Source organism: Geotrypetes seraphini, chromosome 10 (assembly GCF_902459505.1).
Source record: "Geotrypetes seraphini chromosome 10, aGeoSer1.1, whole genome shotgun sequence".
NCBI classification, from domain to species: Eukaryota; Metazoa; Chordata; class Amphibia; order Gymnophiona; family Dermophiidae; genus Geotrypetes; species Geotrypetes seraphini.
In genome coordinates this window covers 131,078,176-131,096,930 of record NC_047093.1, presented here as the reverse complement: position 1 = coordinate 131,096,930, position 18,755 = coordinate 131,078,176, and the positions used below count along the sequence as shown (strand labels likewise).

The window sequence follows — 18,755 nt, the reverse complement described above, 5'->3', positions numbered from 1 at the left end:
AAATATTCTTCAATGAATCCTGAGATTAGGAATGACATAATATATATATATATATATATATATATATAGTGTATGGAATGACATACTATATATATATATAGTGTATGGAATGACATACTATATATATATATAGTGTATATATATAGTGTATGGGTTGTTTTTTTTCTTTTTAATCATATTTTCATGATGAAGTTAATATGATTGCTCAATTTAAACATTTAATTTTGTACATTAAGGGAATTAATTATAATCAACCCATGCAACACTGAACTTTCTACTTTTTTTTTTTTTTACTTGGTCATCATGGATTCTAGTCAGTCTGAATTCTTTCATGAGTTCTTAAGTAGAGAATGACACGGTGACAAAATTTATCACCGTTCCCGTCCCCGCGGATAATCGCGGGAAATAATCCCATGTCATTTTCTAGTGTCTATCTCAACCTCGGTCCTTCTACACCAGCATTCTTCAATGCAAGGCTTGAGGGTCAGTGGTTGTGCCCAATTATACTCTGATTCTTCCCTCTCTCCTTAAAGAATGACATGAAGATCGTTTCCCGCGGTTATCCGCGGGGACGGGAACGGTGATGAATTTTGTCACCGTGTCATTCTCTATTCTTAAGGTCTTTTTATTATTGAAGAGATCACATTCAGAACATTTATATGATTTCACTGCAGTACGGATTTCTTTATGAATTCTGAAGTTACTTAGTGGATGGAAGTTTTTATCACATTAAAACATTTATATGGTCTTTCCTCAGAGTGGATTCTTTCATGAGTTCTGAGGCTACCTTTTTGATGGAAGTTTTTATTACATTCAGAGCACTGATATGTTTTTCTCCAGTGTGGAGTCTTTCATGAGCTCTGAGGTTGCCTTTTTGACGGAAACTTTTATCACATTCGGAGCACTGATATGTTTTTTCTCCAGTGTGGAGTCTTTCATGAGCTCTGAGGTTGCCTTTTTGATGGAAACTTTTATCACATTTGGAACATTGATATGGTTTTTCTCCAGTGTGGATTCTTTCATGAATTCTGAGGCTACCTTTTTGATGAAAGCCTTTATCACATTTAGAACACTGATATGGTTTTTTTCCAGTGTGGATTGTTTCATGAATTCTGAGGCTAGCTTTTTGATGGAAGCTTTTATCACATTTAGAACATTGATATGGTTTTTCTCCAGTGTGGATTCTGTGATGAATTCTGAGGCCACCTTTTTGATGAAAGCTTTTATCACATTCAGAACACTGATATGGTTTTTCCCCAGTGTGGATTCTTTCATGAATTCTGAGGCTACCTTTTTGATGGAAGGTTTTATCGCATTCAGAGCAATGATGCATTTTTTCTCCAGTGTGGAATCTTTCATGAGCTCTGAGATTACCTTTTTGATGGAAGCTTTTATCACACTTAGAACACCGATATGGTTTTTCTCCAGTGTGGATTCTTTCATGAGTTCTGAAACTACTTCTATCATTGAATCTTTTATTACATTGAAAACATTTATATGGTTTTTCGCCACTGTGTATTCTTTTATGAATACTGAGACTAGTTGTGCGAGTGAAGCTTTTTTCACATTCAGAACACTGATATGGTTTTTCTCCAGTGTGGATTCTCTCATGAGTTCTGAGGCTACTTAATGCATTGAAGCTTTTATCACATTCAGAACAGTGATACGGTTTTTCTCCAGTATGGATTCGTTTATGACGTCTAAGTTGACCTGTATTATTGTAGCTTTTATTACATTCAGAACAGTGATACGGTTTCTCTCCAGTATGGATTCTTTCATGAATTCTAATGTAACTTTTTCGGTTGAACCTTTTGTCACATTGAGAACATTTATACGGTCTTTCTCCAGTGTGGATTCTTTTATGACTTGCAAGATGACTTTTATCCTTGAAACTTTTATCACATTCAAAACATTTATATGGTTTCTCTCCAGTATGAATTCTTTGATGAACTATAAAGTAACTTTTTTGGTTAAAGCTCTTACCACATTGAGAACATTTATATAATTTTTCTCCGGTGTGGATTCTTTTATGAATACTGAGGCTACTGGTATGATAGAAGCTTTTATCACATTCAGAACATTTATATGGTTTTTCTCCTGTATGGATTCCTTCATGAATTCTGAGTTGTTGTTTTTTACTGAAGCTTTTATCACAAAGTGGACATTCAAAGAGTTTTGCTTCCTGGAGGTTCATTTTATGTACTCGTTTCATTCTAGTGTTGGCTACTTCATGTCTTTCGAGTTCAGATGTTTGGCTGAAGTTTTTATCACACACACATTTTGATGTTTTAAGCTGTGATTTATATGTAGAACATTTTTCACATTCAGTGCATTGGAATGACTTGTGTCTGGGAGTTATTTTTTCTCCTGTCAAGTTTGAATTCTCAGAGAATCTTTCCTCACTTGCAGTGCTCCGAGACGATCTTTCGCCATTGAGGCTCTGATTTTGTGCAAAATTTGAGACATTGTTGGAATTTCTCTCTTGTTCAATACATGTATTGGGTCTGGCGCCATTCTGAAGTTTTTCTTTAATGTGTTGTGTAATTTTGCTCATACCTCCCACACAATCAGCTAAAGGATCTGTGCTGTCTCTGGAGGGGTCTTTATGTTTCCATTCCTCTATCTGCTGCCCATCACCCTCTCTCATTCTCTTACTGTTGTTCCCATATCCATCATCTGTTGGATAAAAATGAGAGTATTTAAATAAATTATACAGCTATTGACATTGGCAAATATTCCCAAAGGAATCTTTAAAGATATCTGCTTCGCTAAATCTCCATATCATTTACTGAGGCCCCCTTTTACAAAGTGGCACTAGCAAGTGCTGTGCGGGAAAAGCCCTGAAGCCCTTTAAATCCCCCTGTACAGGGGAGAAGGGGCCTTATTCATTTATGAAAGCCAATGGTAGCTTCCATGGTCTCTGAAAGTGGCCTCTGTTACAATGAATTTTGTTTTATTTCAGAGATCGGAGGGGGAGGGTAATTAAGAAGAAAAGCCAGAGACCAGCTTGCAGGAAGAGGGAAGCCAGACATCCATTTCCTTTATGAGTCAGTGAGCTCTGGATGCTGCAAAGAAAGCTCCGAGTCTGCAGTCAGTCCAAGGTCCAATCCCTGTGCTGTTATCGGAACAGCCAAGCATGAAGACTCAATCAATGCACATTCCTCTGTTCCCAGGCCCCAGGAGGGCCCAGGGCCTGAAAACAGAGAAACACATGCATTTGATTTCATTTATTCCACCTAATTATACACCTTTTAAAGAAATATCAAAGTATGGTACAAAATAAACTAATATAAAAATACAAACACAATTTAAAAAAATGACAAAAAATACAATAAAATAAAACAAGATAATAAAAATATGAAGCCTTTACACCCCCTGCCCTCTTTCACCAGGAAGCTCCAGAGTTGTCATAAAAGATTTATCTGCGCCAAGAATTCTTAAACTGGGGTCATGAAAAAATTCAGGGTGTCCATGAACTTGGTTGGGAAAAAGTTACAGGACTAACCTCTAAATGGAATTTAGTTTTTTGTTTCATAATAAGTGCAGGCATAAGAACATAAGAATAGCTTTATTTGAGCTATGATGTACCCTGCCTTCCTGAACATGTAACAGTTAGAACTGCAAGGCTTAGATAAACAGATAAATGAACTAGCTTCCTATAGGACTATAAGTCGTACCCCTGAACCTATCGCAAGTGCTGGCTTAGGACCAATAATAATTGTAGAAAAGTTATAGAAGTAACAAATGAGAAGTTCTGAATTTTGCATATATTAGTTTGCATATGTTTAGTGAAAAGGGCATAAAAGTCCGTGCATTTCCTGTTTCTGACACTCTTGTAAGCAGGCTGCTCACTGCGCAAGAGTCCAGCATGCTGTACAAGTTTCAAGTTTATTAGGATTTTATATACCGCCTATCAAGGTTATCTAAGCGGTTGTTTTTTTACAATCAGGTACTCAAGCATTTTCCCTCTTTGTCCCGGTGGGCTCACAATCGATCTAACGTACCTGTAAATAAAACTCTTGTACTTTCTTCATGCCTCTGACTTTGTGTGTCCAAGTGACCTTTCAACAGAACAACCAATTATTGATATTCATCGAAGCGAATGGTACCACTTTGGAATCAGACCCGCATCTGCCTACATACCATTCTATAACACTGCACACCCAAAGTGTCACGTGTAAAACCCTATAGGAGCTGTGGCCATGAGAGGGGCGTGGGTGGGTCAGGTGCATTCCAAACATTTGGGCACAGCTTTGTAGAACACCGGGGTTACACACCCAACGTGCATGCCAGGATGTACACCCACACTCCATCTAAGGATTGGCTGAGTACGTGCAAATTTGTGAGTGAGCAACATTTTCTAAAAACCGACAATTTTCCAGATTTGAAAGTCTTTTTGCGAGCGACTGTGAGCGACTCTCCTAGAATGTATGAGCGATTGCTCCCGCACTCCACTTAGAGGGAACATAAGAATAGCTTTACCGGGTCAGACCATTAGTCCATCAAGCCTAGTAGCACGCTCTCACGGTGGCCAATCCAGGTGGCCAAAGACTGATGCTCAATCAGACGCCTCAACAGTATCTGCCTTACCCTGGATGTTGGGGAATGCCCACTCCATTCAGATCAAATATAAGAAACGGGGTAAATTTGAAACAATTCAGCAAGAAGAGTGATACGGGAAGTATTATAGCGAGAAAACCACTCTAGATAATGCTTATAAATTATGCAATGGAGATGGTATAATTAGGTCTACAAAAATTTTTATGCTCAGAATCATGGAGGGGTAACTGGGGAGAACCCCAGATTTTTTAAAACAGAACAGGATTTTTAAAAAACTTATTCTTTGCAATTTCCTTGTTTAACCATTTCTCATTCTTAGACCTCAGATTTCTGATCTGAGGAAAAAGGGGTTACCTTTGAAAGCTATTCATAAACTACATTAAGTTAGTCCAATAAAAAATGGGTTTTTTTCCCCCTTTGTGTTTTTGTTTTATTTCTATTTAGGCCTCTTTTGAAATACATCGTGCTTACTTGTTAGAGAAGAGCGAGTCTGTTGAGGTGTCTCCAATTCAGGATGATCCGTAGAGGGGAGATCTTCCTCTTGTTTAACACTCAGTGAGAACACAGACGTTACAACTGGAAGGCCTGTGATGAGAAAACACGTCTAGAAGATTCACCAAGGATCTGATGATACTAAATTAGGAAATGGATTTTAAGTCTGAAAAGGCAAACATTTACTTACTCTTACTGGAGTCATTTGGGTTTTCTTTTCCTTCCCACTCAAAATGTTGGTTAAAAGATTTATCTTCCTTTTCGATCTTGAATATAACATCAGGATTAACAATTGAATAACCTGTCAACAAGAAGGAGGAAGATTAGATTTAAATTGTACTTGTTGAATTCCTGGGAAGATTCTATTTCCTGCCTGTTCTTTTTTTTTAATTATAAACATAACAATCAAGCAATTTGCTCATAGGGTTTCCTGCCTGGGGCTGAAAAAAGTATTAAGTATTTATTATTTAATCTTTTGGGCCCGTTCTGATTTGTCCTTTTAATAATGACTTTTTGATTGAGTGCCAGGTTGATTTTGAAAGGGGACTTGAAGTTTTCTTGCCATAATTACCTCGTGACATGAGGAGGTCATGAACCTCTTTGATAACTTTCTTGTAAAGCGCCTTCTTCCATTCCCCCAGAATGCCCCACTCCGCTTCCAAAAAATATGCAGCAACATCCTTGAAAGCGACCATTGCCTGGAACAACAAACAGGACAGCCTTAGTCAAAGGTTCATAATTCATTTCCAACCAAACTAAAACTTAATTTTATAGACCGGGTCATCAACCAAAAGGAGCTCGACTCGGTTATCAGTAGTTTACACATAAACTTGACAAGGAAAAGTAGGCCTAGAGTAGTTAAGTTTCCAAAATGTTTAGCAAACAAAAAAGTTTTTAGAGCTTTCCGGAAGAAAGCAAAAGGACCTAAACTTCTTAATGTAAGCGGTAAAGCATTCCAGAATTCGGTTAATTTTAAAAGTAAATGAATGACTAACCCCCTCTTCTACAAAACCGCGCTAGCGGTTTTTAGCGCAGAGAGCCGCGCTGAATGGCTCACGCTGCTCCTGACGCTCTTTGAATTCCTATATGACAAAGGTTAGAAGTCAGGGGCATAATTATAACCAGGGCTGTGGGGTCAGAACCATGGAGTTGGAAGCAATTTTGGGTAGAGTCGGAGTTGAAGTCAGTAAAAAATGTACCGACAGACTCTAGGCTTCAAATTAGAAAAACATTATAATATATGGCAAATTTATCATTTACATATATATCTTGGATCTAAAGTACTTGTATACAGCAAAATATATTTGCCACTATTTTACATGCAGAGCAAAAAAATTTAAAGCCTTATATCAGTAGATGTTGGGGGGTCGGAGCTGGTGTCGGAGTCAGAAAGTAGAAAACTAAAGTCGAAGTTTTAGGGTACTGACTTCATAGCCCTAACTCTAAGACCTCGTTCTCACTGTGCCTGGCCCAGAGCAGGCATCTTTCTTGTAGGAAAAGTTAAGTCTTACCTCATAATTAGCTTTAATCCAAGCTTCATCACGGGCTTCGTGCAGTTCCTCACTTGGGCCTGTGGTGGTCAGATTTCCTCTTTCCTCAGATCCCCGAGGGTCAGTCCCAAATTCCTCTTGCCCAAATCGGAACAAAATGTCAGGCTTGACATTGTGGGAGCCTGTTACAGGGAAAATACAGTACAATAAGTTTTTATGTTTAAATGATTTTTATTATTCCAGCAGTAAGAAGCCAATACAAACAGTAGTACCATTCAGGAAATAACATTTTCAACAATATAATCAGTTCCCCTCCCCTCCCCTCCCCAAGAATCCATGGCCAGTCCAACAGCTGAGAGTGGGAATAAAATCTTAAAGATTCAAAAGTCTACTGCGAGCACGCGGTGTGAGGTCCTGCCAGAAGTGCTCCCACACCTGACAAAATTTGCGACCCGGGCCAAGAGTCAAGTCTCCCACCATGCGTCTCTCCAGTGTTGCGTGCACTATCATTAAGGATCTCCATTGTGCATATGACGGGGGATCACGGGAGAGCCAGTTGGCGAGGATGGCTTTTTTTCCCCATCAAAAGGGCTCTGGAGATAAATGCTGACATTCCCCCGGGTTTGGGCAAGGCTATATTATAAAATCCAAATAACGCCCTCGGTTGCGGAAGCCATCGCCTTCCCCAAAGCGATGTGGTATATAGGCCAAGATGTCTCCAAAACTGTTGGATTGCGGGGCAGGCCCAAAACATGTGACTCAAAGATGCGTGAGCCTGATTGCATTTCGGGCATGAATGCGACGCAGTAATCCCCATCCGGCCTGCACGTTCCGGTGGAATGTAAAGTCTAAGAACAATTTTCAATTGCATTTCCCAGTGAGTAATATTGGGTGACACCTTCTGAATGTTCTTCGGGACCCGTTGTAACTGTTGAGCAGTCAACTGGCAAGGCAAGTCCTCAGCCCACGCTGTCGCTAATATATCCAGATTACAATAAGTTTTTAAACAGTTACCCCAGAGCCAGGAAAGAAGGGTGCATCATCAGAAACTTATTCTAGCAAAACCCTGATCATTTTAATACTTTCCCCAAGAGCTGCAAACAGCTCTGTTGTAGACACTGCTACTGCATATACAGTATAGTGTATATGGTGGAAATTAATTTATCAGGAGCTCTTTTGAAACAGACTGCTCTTCATCTTGTTACTATAGATCGGAAATCAGGTTCTGCCTGTCTCCACCCACTGGAAATCTGCTGTAGCAATATGACTGTATGAGACAGAGGGCATCGAAGACAGAAAACAACATAAGAATATAAGAACAGCCTTACTGGGTCAGACCAATGGTCCATCAAGCCCATTAGCCCGTTCTCACGGTGGCCAATCCAGGTCACTAGTACCTGGCCAAAACCCAAGGTGTAGAAATATTCCATGCTACCAATACGGGGCAAGCAGTGGCTTCCCCCGTGTCTTTCTCAATAACAGATAAAGTCTCCTAGTCTTTGTAATTTTTGATGGCGTAAAAAATCGATCCACTTGTACCCATTCTACACTATTCAGGATTTTGTAGACTTCAGTTATATCTCCACTCTGCTTTCTCTTTTCAAAGCCCTAACCACTTTCCTCAAATGAGAGATTCCAATCTTCCTCCTACAATCTCAGGTTCTGAGCTCCACTCCAGTCCCCCAGGTTCCGATCTCCCAATCCCTTCCTGGACCCACCTAAATCCCCTTCTACCTCTGGGACTCAGAAGTGATCTCTTGGGACTACGCAATATTGGTTTCCTTTCACTTCTGTCTGTCGGCTCTGGGTTCAAAATGGTGGAGCTGATTCCCTAGTGGTAGTCTCGCGGTACTACCCTTAGGGGGGTCAACCTTCCATATCAAGGCTTCTCTGGAGAGATGAAGAGTACTTTTCCCTACTATGAAAGGCTGAATCCTAGCAATAGTCTTGTGGAATTACTGGTTAGTGTCAGTGGTGCCATTTTCAACCTGTAACGGGTGAGCAAGAATGTTTAGACAGGTTCCTGGAGGAAATGTCCATAGTCTAGTATTGAATCAGACAAGGGGAAGTTGATCGGCAACATGGAATGTTGCGACCATTTGGGTTTTTGCCAGGTACTTGTGTCCTGGATTGGCCAACGTGAAGATGGGATAATTGGCTAGATGGCCCAATGGTCTGACCCAATACATCTATTCTTATGTTCCTATAAATAATTGGATATATAAGTTTGTGTTCTGCCCAGTTTTTAAGTGCGATATCAGTCACTCAAATATTTTGGTGTCCCTGGGAGTGATTAGGAAGATTAAAGTCAGATCTGTCTGAGAGAGGAGGAAAGGCAGGAGTCCGTCTGCTGGATGGCTTAGTGAGGTCTCTGAATGCTGCAGAAAGAGGCCTGTATGTCCCCAGTCAGCCCAAGGCACGATACCAGTGCTATTATTAAAAACAGACGAGCTTCCACGATAGGATTGATTTTAGTTTTTGGTGGGCAACTGTATGTGCAACATATAAATCTGAAAAGATTATGGCAGAACGTTTAGGGTTTATCAAATCCTTTAATGGGGTTTGGGGGTCCATTAACTAATTTTGTCACATTATAATTAAAGTGATTCTTTATCCTTTATGTTAGATTCCTTTGCACATCCAGGGTGGGTTGGAGGGTGGGGGGTGGAATATTTATTTGGTAGAATAAATTTTTTTTTTTTTATAATATTGATAGTATAATGAAACTATTGGTATCTCCTGCAGAAAAGGAACGCTATTACAAGTTTTTGGCCCGGGCGTATTTTGCCCCAGTTCGAGCCTATCGGGCACATGTGAGTATTACTGACAGTTGCCCGAAGTGCGCGGCCCCGAGGGCCTCTTTGGGACACATGTTTTGGCTATGTCCGGGCATACAAGCTTATTGGAAACGTATTTGCCTACATGTTCAATCCATTTGGAACTGTACCTGGACACCAACAAACACTTTTCTCTTTACGTTGAAATTTATTTTCCGTCCAGGCGCAACAGCGTTTGTTCAAAAGACTATATTCATGGGCCTTAAAACTATTCTCCAATGCTGGCTGTCCTCACATACCCCAACTGTAGCCCATTGGCGAACGCAGATGATTCAATTGGCGGGATATGAACGTCTGGCCATTGCAGACATGAACTCTAAATCAGGTTCATTATATTGACGTCGTTGGATGCCTTTTTGTGCTACTCTGACACCGGTTGTACGCAGTAGACTGTTGAATTGATGTGCTAATTTTATGGCTGTTCCCATGGGAGGGAGTGGGAGGGTGGGTGGGTGGGCGGTTGGGAGATTGACTTGTTAGAGTTGGAAAGTGCTGCCTTGACTCTGTTGCTGGATTGCTTGATTCTTTGTTTTGTTACTTATTTAAATGAATAAAAAAGATTTAAACATAATATTGATAGTATAATATACATCATTACTGTTTATAATTAGGTTAAGAAGGGATTAAAAATTGTTTAATGTAATAATCCTGATGTTAATAATGAATTTTCATATAGTTTTTCTGATTTTTCAATTGTATACATTATAAAGTTCAAAATATCAATAAAGAAAGTTAAAAAAAAAACAAAAAAAACAAAAAACAGACGAGCATGTGTGTGTCTGAAGAGCAAGTACGTGCATCTGTCTGCCTGCCTGCAGCGTTACATGGAGTATGTTTATGTGCATCATTCAGAGAATGTGCACACATGTACCATATATATATTCGAATATAACCTTACATCCCCTCTCCGAAATTCGAGCTCCTTCCAACTCTTCCGAAAACATCTGAAAACTTGGCTTTTCTCAAAAATGTAACACCTTCTCCCTCTCTGGTACCCAAAACCCCCCTTTTTTCTCCTTTACTCTTAACCCACAACCATCCTTTGGAGTTCCATTTTGTCTTAGTCCTGTAAACCGTGCCGAGCTCTACGATCGTGGAGAAGATGCGGTATACAAACCTAAGGTTTAGTTTAGTTTAATATAAACTGAGATTTTTTGGACCAAAAATGGGGGGGGGTCTTGGTTTATATTTGAGCCCCCAATCGCTGAGTCACTTTTGTCCTCCCCCGATGACCAACACTACCGTCCTATAAAAACTCAACCTTCCCCTGATAAAAGGTGCTACTTTCTTCCACAAACCCCTCTCCAGCACTAGGCTTACCGTTCTGGTGCTTGAAGAAGCCGACACCAGGGTTCTGTGCCAGGCCGGTGCGGGGCCTTGAGCTTCTGCGCTTTCTCAAGGCCTGCCACTTCCACTCTCTCCCCTTACCTGCCCCTCTCTACATGTTCCTTTACCTCTTTCCACACTCATGCCTCCTCTTTCTTCCTCCTCCATCCCTTACTCACTGGCCTTTCCTCTCCACCTTCTATATCTTCCCCAAACCCTTTGGTCTCCTATACTTACCCCTTTCCTTTCCACACCAATACTCTTTCTCCTCCCAGCCCCAATGACAGCTCAATAATCAGAGACTACTCTTGCTACACATCAGCCAAGAACGGGGCAGGTTTGTCTGCAGCTGGCTGGACACTGAGGCCAAACCATGATCACCCAAATATCAAATTTTGGCTTATATTTGAGTCCAACTTTTTCCCCCTTTTCGGTTTATATTTGGATCAGTTTATATTCAAGTATATCCTGTATATGTTTCTATGTCTTTCGTTGGTGGGGACAGTCATATAAAAAGAGTTTCCCTTTGCAAATCTGGGCTGGAGTGGAGAATAAGAGCTTCTTATTACATTACATTAGAGATTTCTATTCCGCCATACTTACTTGTTACAGGAGGGTGGATCTGTTCAGATGGCTCTGATTTAGGATGCTCCATGAGGGGGAGATCTTCCTCTTGCTTAACACTCAGTGAAAACACAGATGTTATAATTGGAAGGCCTGTTATGAGAAAGACACCAAAGATATGAGAATACTAAATTTTAAGTCTCCAAATCTTTGATGTGAATGACCCATCTCCTGTGATCCGAAAATGCAGAGCCTTACAAATTCAAAACATTTATAGTACTTACCCTTCATGGGGTCATTCGGGCTTTCTTCTCCCTCCCACTCAAAGAGTTGAGTGGAATATTTCTCATCTTCCTTTTTAAACTTGAATACAACGTTAGGATTAACAATTGAATAGCCTGTTAATAAAAAAGCAGGAAAACCCATTTAAATGTATATGCAGAACCATTGCGGATATTCCATCTGTTTCCTGACAGTGTGTACATGGAGGAGCGTATATGTGTGTGTACATATATCTCGGGGTATCTGTATTGGCCTGACAAAGCTTGGAAAGAAGAAGGAGCTGTGGCTACCATCTGATTAAACCTTGGAAGCTTCTGGTAGTCACTTCTGTTTATGAATCTCCACGATGAAGGCACTGCTGGTGCCAAACTAATCTGTGATATCTGGTTACCGTCTGAAGAAATTACACATTGTACAGTGTAATTGACTGCTGTACAGCTAACCTATCATGCGGAAAGGGACTTGGGAGTTCTCATCCGGGAAGATATGAAAGCTGCCAATCAGGTGGAGAAAGCTTCAGCAAAGGCAAGACAAATGCTGGGTTGCATCAGAAGGAGCTTCATCAGCCGAAAGCCTGAAGTCATACTACCGTTGTACAGATCCATGGTGAGACCTCACCTGGAGTACTGTGTCCAGTTTTGGAGGCCACATTACAAAGGATGTGAAGAGAATGGAGTCGATCCAGAGAATGGCCACTAGGATGGTCTCAGGACTTAAAGACATCCCATATGAAGAACGTCTGGCCAAACTGCGCTTATATTCTATCGAGGAGCGCAGAGAAAGGGGGGACATGATAGAAACATTCAAATACATCACGGGTCGAATTGAGGTGGAGGAAGAAATCTTTTTTCTTACAGGTCCCACGGCGACAAGAGGACATCCGCTAAAACTTAAGGGGGGAAGATTTCATAGTGACACCAGGAAATACTTCTTCACCGAACGGGTGATTGATCGATGGAATAAACTTCCACGCCAGGTGGTTGAGGCCAGTAGTGTACCTGACTTCAAAAGTCGATGGGACAAACTTGTGGGAGGGCTACAAAGATGTGCATGAAAGAGGGGCACTAGGGAGGGAGGGAGGGCTGCTGGCCCTCTTTTGCTGTCATACTCTATGTTTCTATGTTAGAAAGACGTGATAGTTGAGAAGAAGACATCTGAGAGACAAGTCCTCTTTCTGGTCTTCTGTGCCAAATTTTTGTTGTATAGAAAAGGGAGACACATTCCAGCTAGTCTTGCAAAAAAACATTTTGTCTTATAGCAAAGTGAGGCGTCCCTCTATCGTCCCTTCTCTTCAGTGTCTATCTATCCTCCCTGGGAGCTCATCTAAAAAGCTTAAATGTTACCCACTATAGCTACGCTGATGACATTACTATTGTCCTCCCTGTCACCTGCCTATCACTTGCAGAGATTCAAAGAAGGGTGAATGTCACATCAAGTTAAACCTAAACACTGAACCCCCCCCCCACCCCCGAAGTTCTTTCTAGCCACCTCTACCCACTGTACTTTGGACACCCTAACTCAGAGGAAATACCTTTCTCATCACCCCTTCAATTAGAATCCTGGGAGTTCACCTTGATAGACAGCTATCTATGATAACGCAAGTGGACCAAGTTGTACTAAGATCCATAAGAAAATTATTTGATCTTGCACCTTTCCAATTACTAGTCCAATCACTAGTGTTAAGTCTCCTGGATTACTGCAATATTTCATATCACACCACAGGCATTTGCAGAAACTAAGTATCATCCATAACACCACAGTAAGACTAATCATTAACTTGAAAAAATTTGACCACTTAACTCCATTTTACCAAAAACTCCATTGGTTTCCTGTCGAGGGAAGAGTTCTCTTCAAGTCTGGATGCCTCTTCTACAAAGCACTACATGGTCTACTGCTTACTTAAGAGCGGAGAGCATAGCTGGTTTTAAGAAAGGTTTGGACAAGTTCCTGGAGGAAAAGTCCAGAGTCTATTATTCAGAAAGACATGGTTTTAATAATAATAATAACAATAACAGTTTATATACCGCTGGACCGTGAAGTTCTATGCGGTTTATAAGGTTTAGGATTGGACATGTTCCTGGAGGAAAAGTTCACAGTCTGTTATTGAGAAAGACATGGGGGAAGCCACTGCTTGCCCTGGATTGGTAGCATGGAATATTGTTACACCTTGGGTTTTGGCCAGGCACTAGTGACCTGGATTGGCCACATGCTACTGGGCTAGCAGTTTTTAGCACAGAGAGCCGTGCTGAATGGCCCGCCCTGCTCTCGACGCTCATAGGAACTCTATGAGCGTCACGAGCAGCGCGGGGCATTCAGCATGGCTCCCCGCGCTAGAAACTGCTAATGCAATTAAATAGAAGAGGACCTTAGATTACCGCAAATTGCTTCTCTCAGGTCTGCCACTCAAACCTCTCTCTCCCCTTCAATCCGTCCAAAATACTGCCGCATGTCTTACGTTCCACGTGAGCCACCGTCCTCACGTTACCCCTCTCAAGTCATTTCATCGACCTGTATTCGGAAATGGATGGGGGAAACCAAACTCCTCTTACTGACCGACAAGTGCGTTCACTCTGCAGCCCCTCAATATCTCTCCTCACTTATTCCCCATACGCTCCCCTCGTTATTGTAATGCTTTGTATCTTTGGTTTACCGAAATGTCCAGGCTTTACGGGTTGCGCAGAATGCTGCCGCACGTATTATCATGTGGGCTTCGAAATTCGATCGTGCTACATCAGTGGTACGGGATTTCCACCGATTGCCTATTAGTCCACGTGCTGAGTTCAAGGTCCCGTGCTTAATTTTTAAGCTTGTGATAGATGACAGTCCGGTGGTATCGTTGTTGCATTTTTATCAGCCAACACGAGTATTAAGGTCAATGGATAGGATGTGTCTGGATGTGCCAGCTTTGAGTGTGGTGAAGCCCGCTGGGCACCGTAAAATTGCGTTGACGGGGGCAAGGGCCAATGTGCTGGAATGCGTTGCCCTTTGAAATAAAGCAAGCGTCAGGTATTTGGCAGTTTAGGAAAACAAAGTCATTTTGACCGAGCGTTTTCTTCACGATTTAGTTTCTGTTAGATTAATAACAAAATTGCAAAAGCAAAACTAGTTGTTTTAAGGTTTTATAGTGAATTGATTTCAGGGACTTTATGTTTATGATTGCATCAGTTTTCTACTTTATTTTGGAACATTTTTATGTACAAAAATCTTTACACTATATGATCCACTGCAATTTTAATTTTTAAGCTATTGAACTTGACTGAAATGTTTTTTGTACAATGCGTATCACTTAATACACCTATAACAGTTTTAAATTAAGAAGTAAAGATTCATTAGCTTTGCTTAACAATACAAAGCTCAAACATTTGTTTAGCCACATATACAAGGGATAATCCTTACTCATGTCTGATTTTTTTCTGCTTTGTTTGCATTTTCACCATACATAGTTCAGTTCTATCACCATGCTTCCCTTCGCCTTTAAAATGTTAAGTTGTATGTTTTTGTGAGTTTATTTTTATTTTGATGGTTGGATATGCGGACTATAAATTGTTTAAACAAACTCAGTTCATTGGGTAAGTCCCACCTATCCGCACCCTTCTCTTCCACTGCCAACTCCAGACTCCGTCCCGTCTATCTTATTATGCCTGAGTCATTATGTCAGGCTCCGTCTCTAGCTGTATTCAAATCTAGGCTAAAAGCCCACTTTTTTTGAGGCTGCTTTCAATCCTAACTCCCACGCGTCGTAAGATATCTATGTCCATCCAATCGTTCTCTCTGCAAGAAACTCCCCAACTCCTATATGTCCTGTCCGTCTGTCCAAATTAGTTTGTAAGCTCTTCTGAGCAGGGACCGCCTATTACATGCTAAATGTGCAGTGCTGCTTACGCCTTTCAGCGCTACAGAAATGAGGAACGTAGGGAGAGGGGAGACATGATCGAAACATTTAAGTACCTCACGGGGCGTGTCGAAGTGGAAGATGATATTTTCTTTCTCAAGGGACCCTCGGCCACAAGAGGGCACCCGCTCAAACTCAGGGGCGGAAAATTTCATGGCGACACCAGAAAGTATTTCTTCACAGAGAGAGTGGTTGATCATTGGAACAAGCTTCCAGTGCAGGTGATCGAGGCAGACAGCGTGCCAGACTTTAAGAAGAAATGGGATACCCATGTGGGATCCCTACGAGGGTCAAGATAAGGAAATTGGGTCATTAGGGCATAGACAGGGGGTGGGTAAGCAGAGTGGGCAGACTTGATGGGCTGTAGCCCTTTTCTGCCGTCATCTTCTAGGTTTCTATGATGGGTCATTTGGCCTTTATCTGCCATCATGTTTCTATGTTTCTATAATCAGAAAGTTCTATGACATCACAATGCAGGTGTAAAGAGCCTTAGCCTATAGGAAGAGGAGATGCAAATGTTAAGAGCCTTAGCCAATAGGGAGAGGAGGAGAGAGTGGCTGCTGCAGACACCAGAAAGTATTTCTTCACAGAGAGAGTGGTTGATCATTGGAACAAGCTTCCAGTGCAGGTGATCGAGGCAGACAGCGTGCCAGACTTTAAGAATAAATGGGATACCCATGTGGGATCCCTACGAGGGTCATTAGGGCCTAGACAGGGGGTGGGTAAGCAGAGTGGGCAGACTTGATGGGCTGTAGCCCTTTTCTGCTGTCATCTTCTATGTTTCTATGGATATGGGATGGCATCAGATGTCCATGGGACCTGGGGTTTTTCCAGCTCTGATAAAACATTACCCATTCTGTAACATAACTGTACAATAGATGACAGAGAAGGCATATTTACCGTGTGACCTGAGGATGCCATGAATCTCCTTGATGACCTTCTTGTACATCTCTTTCTGCCATTCTCCCAGAATATCCCACTCCATCTCCAAAAAATAAGCAGCGACATCCCTGAACGTGACCGATACCTGGAATAACAAAATAGGACTCCCTAAGACACAGTTTTGTATAATACACTTTCCCCCTCTTCTACGAATCCACGCTAGCATTTTCTAGCATGGGGAGCCGCGCTTAATGGGCCCGCGCTGCTCCCGACGCTCATAGGAGCTCAATGAGCATCGGGAGCAGCGCAGGCCGTTCAGCACGGCTCTCTGCGCTAAAAAACCGCTAGCGCAGTTTCGTAGAACAGGGGGTTTGTTATATGATTTCTGTCAGTGACATCAGATCTTTAGTACATTATATGGTATGAAGAAAGCTCTGTTTCCTTAAACAGATTTCCTGGTCCTTCAAGAAACACTGGGCATCGCTCATCTTGGATGATTCAGCAGGTGGAAGGAGGAGGAGGCGGCAGCAGGAACTGAAGAGGTGGGAGGGGGAGAGGTTGGTGAGTTTGTGCAATGGTGTAGCAAGAGAAGATTGTGCCCAGGGCAGAGTGGCGGCATAGCTGTGCCGTGCACTCCCCAACATTATCAAACCATGCGCCCACCATGATGCGCCGTGATGCTCCCATAATGCATCTTTTTCCGCGTCTCCCACCCCTGGACCAACTCACAAACTCACAGATCAAAGTGTTTTATACTTAATGCATGCATACAAACATAAAACCCACACTAAACATCATATATAATAAAATGCTACAGCGCGCATGCGCTCTCGAAAATTCGTGCGGTGTGGCGCTGTGAGGTGTGTTTCAAGGTAAGCCCTGCAGCAGAATTCAGAGGGAAAACATCAGGGCATAGGCAAAATAAAGAGACAGTGCTTCTTCTCTGCGGCCAGCTCCCCCAGCGGACTAAAAATTCTTCCCAAAAGATACTTCTGTCCAACTCCAGCAACCATTAGGTTAAAGCAAACATGGAAGAACTGCCCAAGGAAGCATTTTCTTTAAGTGCTGGCACCCTGCATACAAGGGGGGGGGGGGAGAGTGTGGCGCGGAGGTTAAAGTTACAGCCTCAGCACCCCGAGATTGTGGGTAGAGAATGACATGGGGGACACATTTTTCTCCGTCCCCGCGGGAACTCGTTTTCTCGTCCCGGCCTCATTCCTGCAAGCTCCGTCCTCATCGGCACAAGCCTCAAACGTGTTAAAATCATGTGTTCGAGGTTGGTGTGGTTAGGTGTCAGGTCAAAAGCGCGCCAGGACAAAGGCGCGCCCAGACAATTGAGCGCAGCGCGGAGGTGTGCGCCGCTCAAAATTACTGTTTTTAGGGCTCCGACGGGGGGTGTGTGGGGGGGGGACATCGCGCCGCATTGTGGGGGCGTTGTGGGGGGTGTGGGGGGTTGTAAACTTCACTTTTTCCCTGTTTTTAGGGAAAAAGTTAAGTTTACAGTAAAATGTGGAGGGTTACAACCTCCCAAACCCCCCATAACGGTGGGGGGGGGGGGTTCCCCAACAAAACCCCCTTCAGAGCCTCTAAAAACAGTAATTTTGAGCGGCGCGCACCTCCGCGCTGCGCTCAATTGTCTGGGCGCGCCTTTGTCTTTCGCGCCGTTGTCTATGAACCGTGTGGTTAAGGCAGAACTTACAGGGAAGGGACAGCAACAAAACTCGCAGGGACGGGACAGGGAAATTGAGTTCCTGCGGGGATGGGGACAAATTTGTGGGTTCAAACCCATGCTGTTCCTTGTGACCTTGGGTGAGTCACTTAACCCCCTCCCCCTCCTTAGTTCAGGTACATTAGATAGATTGTGAGCCCACTGGGACAGACAGGGGAAAAATGCTTGGGAACCTGAATAAATTCACGTAAACCTTCTGAGCTCCCCTGGGAGAACGGTATACAAAACTGAATAAATAAGAGAGAAGAATGTACCAGATCAGAACCCAGGGCAGACATTTTCCTGCTCTTTTCCCTCTGAATTCTACTGCCAGGATGGATTCAGGCTGGAGATGCCCCTGTTTCTGGAAAGATGAATAAGCCAGGATCAGCCTGGGCGGATTCCAGGTCTCGGACCAATTCCTCCTCTCTCTCCCTCTGCAGACCTGGGACTGGGTTTCTGCAGGAGTTTCCAGTTGCTGCTTTTTGTCCTAAATCTCTTCCTCTACGCAGACAGCAGAGCATGCTCAGAGCTCTTCACCACGCCCCCTTGGTGAGGTCATTCAGTAAATCCTGCCTCCTTAAGGTGGATCTCTACAGCTAGCAGGTGCAGGCAGCAGGTCCCATGCTGGACGAACTGATTTTTTAGTCCGCTTGCATCTATGTGGCCTCGTACATCTGACCTGAATCTATCTGATAATTCTGGATCCGGTTATAGTGGGG

The 18,755-nt window shown here is 42.5% G+C and overlaps 1 protein-coding gene across 1 annotated transcript; it reads right to left on the bottom strand.

Annotated features, from left to right (window-relative positions):
• Positions 1–494: 494 nt before the first annotated feature.
• LOC117368373 (zinc finger protein 271-like) lies at positions 495–18,523 on the bottom strand. The gene is made up of 9 exons (XM_033961965.1): positions 18,309–18,523; positions 16,344–16,470; positions 11,554–11,667; positions 11,309–11,422; positions 6,564–6,724; positions 5,624–5,750; positions 5,243–5,353; positions 5,032–5,145; positions 495–2,676 (listed from the first exon to the last, which is right to left on the bottom strand). Exons 1-9 carry the CDS (start codon positions 18,330–18,332, stop codon positions 725–727), a joined length of 2,844 nt encoding a protein of 947 aa, XP_033817856.1. The 5' UTR covers positions 18,333–18,523; the 3' UTR covers positions 495–724.
• Between the last annotated feature and the right edge of the window lie 232 nt (positions 18,524–18,755).

What these genes read in the sequence shown, in the direction of transcription:
- LOC117368373 (XM_033961965.1), bottom strand. Translation starts at nt 18,332, where the DNA reads ATGTCTGCCCTGGGTTCTGATCTG. An exon ending in TGGCATCCTCAGGTCACACG is followed by an intron (nt 11,668 to 16,343) that starts GTAAATATGCCT and finishes TTTTATTAACAG; the next exon opens with GCTATTCAATTGTTAATCCT. An exon ending in TGACCTCCTCATGTCACGAG is followed by an intron (nt 5,354 to 5,623) that starts GTAATTATGGCA and finishes TCTTGTTGACAG; the next exon opens with GTTATTCAATTGTTAATCCT.